Source organism: Drosophila miranda, chromosome 2, assembly GCF_003369915.1.
Source record: "Drosophila miranda strain MSH22 chromosome 2, D.miranda_PacBio2.1, whole genome shotgun sequence".
In the NCBI taxonomy this organism is placed as follows: Eukaryota; Metazoa; Arthropoda; class Insecta; order Diptera; family Drosophilidae; genus Drosophila; species Drosophila miranda.
In genome coordinates, this window is record NC_046675.1 from 8339405 (window position 1) to 8349523 (window position 10119).

General features: G+C 50.5%; 2 protein-coding genes across 2 annotated transcripts; one reads left to right on the forward strand and one right to left on the reverse strand.

The window, feature by feature from the left end:
- Positions 1-726: 726 nt before the first annotated feature.
- On the reverse strand, positions 727-4990 carry LOC108156192 (peptidyl-prolyl cis-trans isomerase G). Its single transcript, XM_033388784.1, has 8 exons — positions 4583-4990; positions 4364-4451; positions 3560-3589; positions 3364-3503; positions 3148-3292; positions 2954-3083; positions 2656-2889; positions 727-2595 (listed from the first exon to the last, which is right to left on the reverse strand). The coding sequence occupies exons 1-8, from the start codon at positions 4884-4886 to the stop codon at positions 874-876; spliced, it is 2793 nt and encodes a 930-aa protein (XP_033244675.1). The 5' UTR covers positions 4887-4990; the 3' UTR covers positions 727-873.
- An 846-nt stretch (positions 4991-5836) lies between these two features.
- LOC108157073 (glutamine--fructose-6-phosphate aminotransferase [isomerizing] 1) lies at positions 5837-8473 on the forward strand. Its single transcript, XM_017288908.2, has one exon. It carries the CDS (start codon positions 6137-6139, stop codon positions 8171-8173), a length of 2037 nt encoding a protein of 678 aa, XP_017144397.2. The 5' UTR covers positions 5837-6136; the 3' UTR covers positions 8174-8473.
- The last annotated feature ends 1646 nt before the right edge of the window (positions 8474-10119 follow it).

Sequence of the window (10119 nt, forward strand, 5' to 3'; positions counted from 1 at the left end):
AGTAGCATGTTAAGTTAACGCGCTCTCTTTGCTTTGCCACAAACAAGCTTTTGCGTAAGCTTGCATTTATTTGCCGGCATTTTTGTTTGCGCCGGCTGCGTACGAAATTTCAATGGCAACGTCGGCGTCGACGCCAAAAGCTCTGCATCTGGAGAGCATGAATGAAACGAAAGCAAAAAGCGCAAAAACAAACAAAAGCAGTGGGCTGCCAGACTGTGCTAAGATATGGAAAGGATATACTCCATTTCGCAAATCTTTTTTGAAAGCCCTTAAAAATAATACTTACTACGGATTGATAGGGTAAGCCGCAAGCTCATAATGCACTTCTTGGCCTCTGAAAAATTGATCGCCAAGAGCTTCTAATCCACTTGTCGAATGCCTTGTGCCCGTTTTTAAGCCCATTTGCGATAATTTTGCGAGGCTTTGGTCGTCGCTCGGTTTTTGTCCGGTAAACGCTCTTTTCTGAGTCCGTTTGCGAGCATTTAGCTAGACTTCACTCATTCCTGCCGGATATTTATCATTTTTAAGTCCGTTTAGGAAAATTTTATGATAGTTTAATTTTACCATCGCCCTTTGGTCCACTGGGAAAAGTTCGTACCAACCAGAATTCCACTCCAAAAAATATTTACACCGTGTCACGAACATGTAAATGATATGTAATGTAAATGTATAATGTAAAATGCAATCATTTCCCGCAAAAACAGGAGGAAAAAACCCTTTGAAAAGTACAGTAAAGTTTGCATTTATTGAACGGTCTTCAGTACAGAGATTTGGACACGGTTCATACAATGGCCGTTGAGTGTAAAATTTCGCGAATTGGTGGAACGAAAGTTTTCGATTTAATGTGATAGTCAAAATGCCTTAAACTCTACTCTAATCGGAGTCGGAGCGGGTGGATGCCTTCTTGGACTTTTTGTGCTTACGCTTCTTGTCGCGATGCCGATCCTCGTGGCTGCTGTCGCGCTTGCCGCGGCTGGACGAGGGCTGTTCGGGTCCTGTTGCAGCCCCGGCTCCTGGTGCAGTTCCACCTCCACTGCGATCCTCCTCGTGCAGCTTCTTGAGGGTCTCCGCCTTGAGGCGCTCCAGCTCGCTCAGCTCTCGGGTGGTGCGCTCCTTCTCGATATCGTCCTGTCGCTGCTTTTCGGCTCGGCGCTCCTCCTCTTTGGCTATCTCCTTTCGCATGTGCTCCTTCAGCAGCAGGGCTGCCTCGGCTCGCTTCTGCATCTTTTCGCGCGCCGCCTTCTCACGGTCCTCGTCCATGGGCAGGGCCGATGTCAGCTTGGGCAACGGGCTGCTGCGTGATCGGCGCCGGGATCTGCTGTTGCTGCGCGAGGAGCTGTGCCGGCGGCCACCACGACTGCGGCTGCGCCGATGCTCGGGCGAGGAATCATGACGCCTTCGTCCGGCTGAGTCTTGCCGCCTTTTTGGCGGCGAGTCCTGTTTTTGCTTTCTGTTTACCGGCGACTCTTGCCGCTTGCGTACTGGCGAGTCCTGGCGCTTCCTTGCCGCCGGCGACGACTCCTGGCGGCGTCGATCTGTTGGTGGGGACTCTTGGCGACGTCTGTCTGTAGATTCCTGACGCCTGTGATTCGGGGCCGGCGATTCCTGGCGACGGCGATCGGGTGTTTGCTGTCGCCGTCCACGGCTGCGCGAACGCTGCTGTCGGCGACGATCGCCGACAGGCGATGATCCTCGTCCCCGAATGGGCGACAGGGGAAAGCGATTCTTGTACTCGTCCTGAGAGCGCGAGCGACGGCGCCGGCCTCCGTCGGAAAAGGGATTGCGGCGATTGCGATTCATCTGATGCTGGTTCTGGAACTGATTCTGATGTGGATTCTGATGCTGGCCCTGATTATTGTTGCCTCCCTGGCCCCGTCGCCCCGGCGACGACCACTGCGCCCGCCGAGGCGGGGAACGACGTGAACGCTGGCCCGAACGGGAGCGACTCTTCTGATTGCGATTGCTGCGCGACGGCTGCGAGGCGGAGCGCTCACGGGTGCGCCTGGACGTCTGTCGATCGCGGTCCCTGGGCTTCTCTTCGTTCTTGCGTTCGTCGCGCTTGGATCGGCTGTCGTCGCGGTCCTTCTTCTGTGGCGCCTCTGTCTTGGACTCGGACTTGCTTGGTTTCTTCAACTCCTTGACGGGCACCACCTCGGGGGGCTCGGGCTCTGGCTCGCTATCCGTCTGCTGCTCATAGTCCAGGGCATTCATGTCCATCGACTTCCGACGCTTGGGTGGTGGCGCTGCAGTCTCCTCTTTTGGCTTCTCCTTTGTTTCCTTTGCCTTGCGGTCGGGCTCCTTGCTGGTCGTGGCCTTGCCACTGCTGCCCTTATGATCGGGAGTTTTGTCCGGCGTCAGTTTGCCGCCGTAGGTGCTGGCATGCGACAGCTCAAAGAAGGACTTTTTGGGGTTCTTGATGGCCTCCTCGTGGCGCTTCTTGCGCTCTTGCTCGCGCCGCTTTGTCTCCTCCTCCCGCATCTTGCTCTCCTCCTCGATGCGCTCCAGATCTGAGAGCTTAATGGTCCGCTTCTGGGCATGTTTCCAGTGCGGCGGCGTATTGCTTCTGGAGCGACTGCGCGAGGGCGTGCGAAAACGCTGGAAAAGTAATTTGAATTAGAGTTTTTCTCTTTATATTTATCTTTTTTTTCGACTTACAAACACGCCGCGTCCCTTGACAATGCGGCCACTGCGAGATGTGGGCGGCGGTTGCTTCTTTGACCACCCAAATGCATTCCGATTACGGTCTCGCTCACGTTCACGATCCTTGCCCCGATCGCGATTGCGTTCACGGTCCAAATCCCGGCCATAGCCGAGATCTTCGCGCACCTCACGCTCCTCCCGCTCCCTGGACCGAGACTTTTCGCTGCGCATGAGAAATTTGTTCGATACCTGGAAACGGAACCAAAAAAAGGTTCTTCATTTGTGAATGGTATACTTTTGGAGGGGTCTGTACCTCTGGTATCTCGTTAGGATCTATCTTGGTGATGGTGACCAAAGGATGCAGTTCGCCTTCCTCTTGTTCCTCCTCGTCATTGTCTGGCTGATGCTGGGCATGGCGGCCATTACCGCGTCCTTTATCGCTGCTGTTTTGGGGATTTGAAACATGAAAGTAGGGAAAATCCATAAAAGAAGTTCCTTAAAACATACTCTTCGCTCTCGCTGGCCTTTGCCTCTTTGCGGCGCTTCTTCTTTTTGTCCTTGCGCTGCTGTGTCTTAACCTCCGCCTCGCTCTCCTCGCTGTTTGTGTCCTCTGTGGCCGTTGAGCGCTTTCTACGCTTCTTCTCCTTTTTGGCTGTGGAAAGAGGATAGATATTACGGAATGAGAATTCCTCTGCTTGGCTGGAAGTACCCCACTCTACCCACCCTTTGTCTGTTTGATTAGCTCGCCGCAATTGGCGATGGCCGCATCCTGCAGTGGTCGCGAATTCCTGTCAACGGGCAGCTCTTCCAATTGCCTGACCAACTCCTGCCCGGTTATAACTTGGCCAAATACAACATGGAGACTGCAAAAAGGAATTCCAATTAGAATCTTTCATTTTTGTCTGAATAAAATACTCACTTGTCCAAATGTGGCGCAGGCTGTGTTGTACTACAATGAGAAACAGAAGAAGAGAAAAGATATTCTTTACACTTTGCTAACTTTTTTGGGTTGTTGTTGTTGATTGTTGCTGTTGTTGTTGGAGTTGACAGTTGGCTGTTTTTTCAGTATATTCGTTGTTTTGTTGCAGAGACAATGCCTTGTGCAACAAAGTAAGAGATATCAAGGTGCCATGTGCAGAGCATGGCCAAAGCCTGGCCTGGCCTGGCCTGGCCTGGCCTGGCCCGGCCTCGAAGTCGCACATCAAGTCGAGTCGGTGGCATCCACGTAGAAGGAGAGAGAGAGACACACACACAGAGAGAGACAGGGAGGAAACCCAGTCAGAGCCAGAGCACCAAAACTCCATCTTTTACTTGGTTGTCTTTGATGGTCTTTGATGAAGCAGCAGCTAACGGCCGATAGGGGGCACGGCACACACGGCACTGCCATCGAAGAGGCGTAGGAGCAGCAGCAGCTGCCGGCCGCCCCAAGACAGACCAGACCCAAAGACGAATGCATTGCAGGGGGGATTGCAGGTGGTGGTGGTGGTGGTGGTGGACGTAGTGGTGGTGGTGTTGTAGGTGGGTCGGTCGGTCAGTCCGCCGCAGCTCAAAAATTCTGCGCGCTAATCCCCGCTAAATGGCAATAGATTAATGAACAACAACAGATGTTTAAAATTGATCAAATAATATGGTTTAGAAACGGGCTGACGACTGGAACAGAACTGGAAAGATAATATATATGGCATGGGGGTTAGCGTGGGGCCTGGGAGCGAGGCGGACTTACATAAAGAATTGCGAGCCATTGGTGTCCTTGCCGCGATTGGCCATCGACAGCAGGAACGGGCGGTCGTGCTTCTTATCGAAGCTTTCATCTGTCAAAAAAGGCAACCAAAAAGTCGGTTTTTAATTATTGATTTTTTCCAATGCACTAATACACGCACACAAGCGCGAGAGCATATACATATACACACACAAAAAGAGAGGAAGAGAGACGCGTGCTTACCCTCAAATGTGCCGCCATAAATCGACTCGCCGCCGGTACCGTTGCCTGCACTGAAATCCCCCGCTTGGACCATAAAATCCTTCACCACACGATGGAATATGGCCCCCTTGTAGTGCAGTTTTTTCTCTGTGACCAGACCCAGGCCCTTTTCGCCCGTGCAAAGGGAGCGAAAATTCTCCGCAGTTTTGGGAGCCACATCGCCAAACAGTTCGAAAACAATGCGACCGACGGGCAGACCGCCGAGCGTTATGTCAAAGAAACAACGCGGACGCGTAGCACTCGCGTCGCGCTTATTTACGGTCATTTTTTATATTTATTTAATCACTGTGCACGAATAGAATTATATTTTGACTAAATTTTCACGAGTTTTTCGAGTTGCACAATTCCACCAGTGTGACCGTTATCGATGAAATATACCTCATCATACAAATATACCGTAAACATACTGACGAATTCAAGATCTATTATACATATTCCTCGCTTTTGATATTCCCCCGAACATTACTAGCTAGATAGAGCCCCTCAGCCCTGCCCACATAATATTATCCAATTAATGAACATACTTCTACTTGACTGGCCTTTTTTAAATACTTGTTTTCATTTGCCTATAAAATGTTTTAGCGAAAAAGATCAAACAAAAAAACGTAAAAGAGTAATCGTTCCAATTGCTCAATTTTGATACTTCCATTAAATAATTCTGGCTAACTGCCCACATAGTTTTATCCCATTGATGAATAAATTTCGTCAATTAATACTTGTGCCCTAAGAAAAAAAACATTTTCTACAACTTTAACAACTTTAAATTGTTTGTAAGTATTGTATTTTGACTAAATCTCGGTTTACAAATTGATGTTGCCGCAACAGTGTGTATGGAATGAGACTCATTGTTGTCAATCTAGTAAAAGAGGTCCTTACCCGATTCAAGTTCGGCTATCGATACTATCGACTGGTGCGCGGCAGAGAGAAATTTTTGAATATGAAATAATCGATTCGCTTAGAGGCTAGAATACAGAATAGTGGTCGGATTCTCGGAAAAAATTAGAAATAGACAATATATATGTTTTCGATCGGTAGCCAGTGGCGAAGCTGGTAATTTACCGCATGTGCCTGGATCTGCAATAGCTTGCCCAGGCCTGCGAGAAGTCATATAAAATTAAATTAAAGCTGCTCGCCATGTATAAATTTCGTCTGGCTATTAGCGATTTTAGCAAATCCGCAAACGGTCACACCCATAAGCCAATGTTTACAAGACGGACTGCGTGTGTGGGTGCGTGCGCATGATTGTGTGCGTGTGTGTGTGTGTGTGTTTGTGTGTGTTGTTGCGGGGCGGCAGCGGCGGAAGACGTGTTCTTAGGCGAAATTTATCACGAAAACAGAAAAATTCCAGCAACTTGCGCGATAATAAGCGCCAACAACAACGCCAATCGTATGTGTCGTATGTCCGGAGTGCAACTGACACATCATTTTACATAAAGAAGCGGCTTATCGTCGACGTGTACTCGAAGCGAGAGTACAGCCCCCAGAACTCAGAACCCGAGTGGAAAAAATAAGATAATGTGTGGCATTTTCGCGTACCTCAACTACCTGACGCCCAAGTCGCGCCAGCAGGTGCTGGAGCTCCTGCTGCAGGGCTTGAAACGTCTGGAGTATCGCGGCTACGACTCCACGGGCGTGGCCATTGATGGGCCCAGCGCGGGCGACGACATCCTTCTGGTGAAACGCATCGGCAAGGTCAAGGTGCTGGAGGATGCCATAGCGGAGGTGTGTCGCGGCGAGGGCTACAGCCAGCCCGTGGACATCCATATTGGCATCGCGCACACGCGCTGGGCCACGCACGGCGTTCCCTCGGAACTGAATTCGCATCCCCAGCGATCGGATGTGGAGAACAGCTTTGTGGTGGTCCACAATGGCATCATCACCAACTACAAGGACGTGAAGACGCTGCTGGAGAAGCGCGGCTATGTCTTCGAGTCGGAAACGGACACGGAGGTGATTGCCAAGCTCGTGCATCACCTCTGGCAAACGCATCCCGGCTACACCTTTGGGGAGCTGGTGGAGCAGGCCATTCAGCAGCTGGAGGGGGCCTTTGCCATTGCCTTCAAGTCGAAGCACTTTCCCGGCGAGTGCGTCGCCTCGCGTCGCGGCTCTCCGCTTCTGGTGGGCATCAAGGCCAAGACCAAGCTGGCCACGGACCATGTGCCCATCCTGTACGCCAAGGCCCATCGTCCAATTGGCCTGCCGTTCCCAGTGCTGCACCCTGGTGGTGATGGCACTGCCGAATTCCAGCCTCTGGAGCACAAAGAGGTGGAGTACTTCTTTGCCTCGGACGCATCGGCGGTGATTGAGCACACGAATCGGGTCATCTACCTGGAGGACGATGACGTGGCCGCCGTCAAGCGGGACGGTACCCTGAGCATCCACCGCCTGAACAAATCATCGGACGATCCGCATATACGGGAGATCATCACTCTGAAGATGGAGATCCAGCAGATCATGAAGGGCAACTACGACTACTTTATGCTCAAGGAGATCTTCGAGCAGCCCGAGTCGGTGGTCAACACGATGCGCGGACGTGTACGCTTCGACACGCAGACCATTGTGCTGGGCGGCATCAAGGACTATATTCCGGAAATCAAGCGTTGTCGCCGCCTGATGCTGATTGCCTGCGGCACCTCCTATCACAGTGCCGTGGCCACGCGACAGCTGCTGGAGGAGCTCACCGAACTGCCCGTGATGGTGGAACTGGCCTCCGACTTTCTCGACCGCAACACGCCCATCTTCCGCGACGACGTGTGCTTCTTCATCTCGCAGTCTGGCGAGACGGCCGACACATTGATGTCGCTGCGGTACTGCAAGCAGCGGGGAGCCCTGATTGTCGGGATCACCAACACCGTGGGCAGCAGCATCTGCCGGGAGTCAAACTGCGGCGTGCACATCAATGCAGGGCCGGAGATTGGGGTGGCCTCCACCAAGGCCTACACCTCGCAGTTCATTTCGTTGGTGATGTTCGCTTTGGTGATGTCCGAGGACCGACTGTCGCTTCTGCAGCGGCGGCAGGAGATCATCGCGGGATTGTCGCAGCTGGACGAGCACATCCGATCGGTGCTGAAGCTGAACTCGCAGGTCCAGAAGCTGGCCAAAGAGCTGTACAAGCACAAGTCGCTGCTGATCATGGGCAGGGGCTTCAATTTCGCCACCTGCCTGGAGGGCGCACTTAAGGTCAAGGAGCTGACCTACATGCACAGCGAGGGTATACTCGCGGGGGAGCTGAAGCATGGACCCCTTGCTCTGGTCGACGATGAGATGCCAGTGCTGATGATCGTCACGCGGGATCCCGTCTACACAAAGTGTATGAATGCCCTGCAGCAAGTGACCTCGAGGAAGGGGCGACCCATCCTGATCTGCGAGGAGAACGACACCGAGACCATGTCCTTCTCCACGCGTTCGTTGCAGATTCCCCGCACGGTGGACTGCCTGCAGGGCATCCTTACCGTCATACCGCTGCAGCTCCTCTCCTACCACATTGCCGTGCTGCGCGGCTGCGATGTGGACTGTCCCCGGAACCTGGCCAAGTCGGTGACCGTGGAGTAGGCGGAGAAGCATACACAAAAATAATTCCATTTGCTGGGCATGATACGATGATGCCTGAAGGAATCCTTTATTCGTAACCAATTAGATTTAAGTTGAACATTTTTCGTATTCTCGCATCTTCCCGATCCGCCATCCATTGGTTCAATGGACCCGGATTCCCTCACCGCTGTGACCCTTTTTTGTTTTGCATTTTGTAGAGTATATTTTGACCTGTTTGTACGCTGTGCTGTAAAGCGATTATTCTTCTGTGGATGTGCAATTGAAATATAAGTATTTCCAGAAATACGTATCTTTAAAAAAGCTTCCTATGCTTCAGTCCATTCACGATGACGACTGTGTCGGCAGTGTCGGGAAAAGGCGCAGGAATCTACCCGACAAAGGCGCTTATTGGTTGGACTAGTCGCCGATCAGGCAGGCTTCAGTTTTGCGTTTTCAGCCAAAGTGAAATTCGGAGCCTGTCTCCCAATTTTCAAATGTTTCCGGGGAGGAACTAAAATTGTGGAGGAAAAAACACCATATGCTGGATACATATCCAAACATACATACGTATGTATATAAAAGCATATTTTAAACGAGGGGGAACGTTGTGAGTTGCTGCGGACACCGCAACTCTAAATTTATACCCGATACTAAGTCAGTATGGCTCTCCTCCGGCAGACGCCGCTAATATTAAACGACACGACAAAGAGTGCGTGCGAGAGAGACAGAAAATCAGTCTGAGCGTGACGTCGGGCGCTGCGCGGCCACTGCAAATTGATTTGTTCCTTTCGGCTATAAAAATGATCTGATCTGATCCAGATTCAGCAATCTGATAGATTGTGGATGCAACAGATTTTCGTCTTTTGTGGGGGCGGAAGGGGGTGGGGCGAAATTCTGAGATATACGTTTTATAGTGAGATCTAACAGAAGTGCGGATACCAAATTTGGTTACTCTAGCCTTAATAGTCTCTGAGATTTGTGGATGCCCCAGATTTTCGTCCTTTGCGGGGGCGGAAGGGGGTGTGGCGAAATTTTGCCACAAAACGGTCAAGGTCCGATATCACAGGAGTGTGGATACCAAATTTGGTTGCTCTGGCTCTTATAGGTTCTGAGATCCTTGAACTCATATTTTGCAATTGGCAAAACCGACCATGAAACCTGTGTGTTAGAGAGAGACAGAGCGAGAAAGAATGAAAGTTTTCTTGATTCTGGCTATAATAATTATACGATCTGGTTGAGATTTTACACTCTAGAACATATAGTCATCCTCTACGATTCTGCGTTTTTGGTTTTATCGTATCTTTAAAAATGTGGATGCCACAGATTTTCGTCCTTTGTGGGGGCGGAAGTGGGCGGGGCGAAGTTTTGAAATATTTTTGTAGCAGTGACATATCACAGAAGTCTGGGTCCAAAACATCGTTGCTCTAGCTCTTATAGTCTTTGAGCACTAGGCGCTGAAGGGGACGGACAGACGGACGGACGGACAGACGGACAGACGGACATACAGACAGGGCTCAATCGACTCGGCTATTGATGCTGATCAAGAATATATATGTATACTTTATGGGGTCGGAAACGATTCCTTCTGGACGTTACACACATCCACTTTTACCACAAATCTAATATACCCCAATACTCATTTTGAGTATCGGGTATAAAAATTCATCTTTAATACAGAATTAGTTAGTTAGGTTAGGTTTGAGTCGGAAGTGGGATGCCTGCAGTTCCTTCGTAGCCCGAAATGTCTCCTTAAGCCTAACAAAATTTCCCATCGATGGAAAGTGGATATATGGACATTTTGCTCGGAGACCAGTGTGACCATATGAGCATGCTCTACGGCTATGTGTTTGCTTAAAAATACAATCAGATTGTAAATCAAACGATGTTTTGCTTTCTTGCTTTTATAGATCTAATCAGTCATATTGAAAACAGAGCGGCAAACTTATGCCCTGATTGTAGGTTTCAGA

Bases quoted from the DNA above. Each gene is read 5' to 3' on its own strand.
- LOC108156192 (XM_033388784.1), bottom strand. From the start codon at position 4,886: ATGACCGTAAATAAGCGCGACGCGAGTGCTACGCGTCCGCGTTGTTTC. The intron at 3,084-3,147 runs GTATGTTTTAAG...TCCCCAAAACAG, and splicing joins AAGGCCAGCGAGAGCGAAGA to CAGCGATAAAGGACGCGGTA. The intron at 2,596-2,655 runs GTAAGTCGAAAA...TTACTTTTCCAG, and splicing joins TCAAGGGACGCGGCGTGTTT to CGTTTTCGCACGCCCTCGCG.
- LOC108157073 (XM_017288908.2), top strand. From the start codon at position 6,137: ATGTGTGGCATTTTCGCGTACCTCAACTACCTGACGCCCAAGTCGCGC.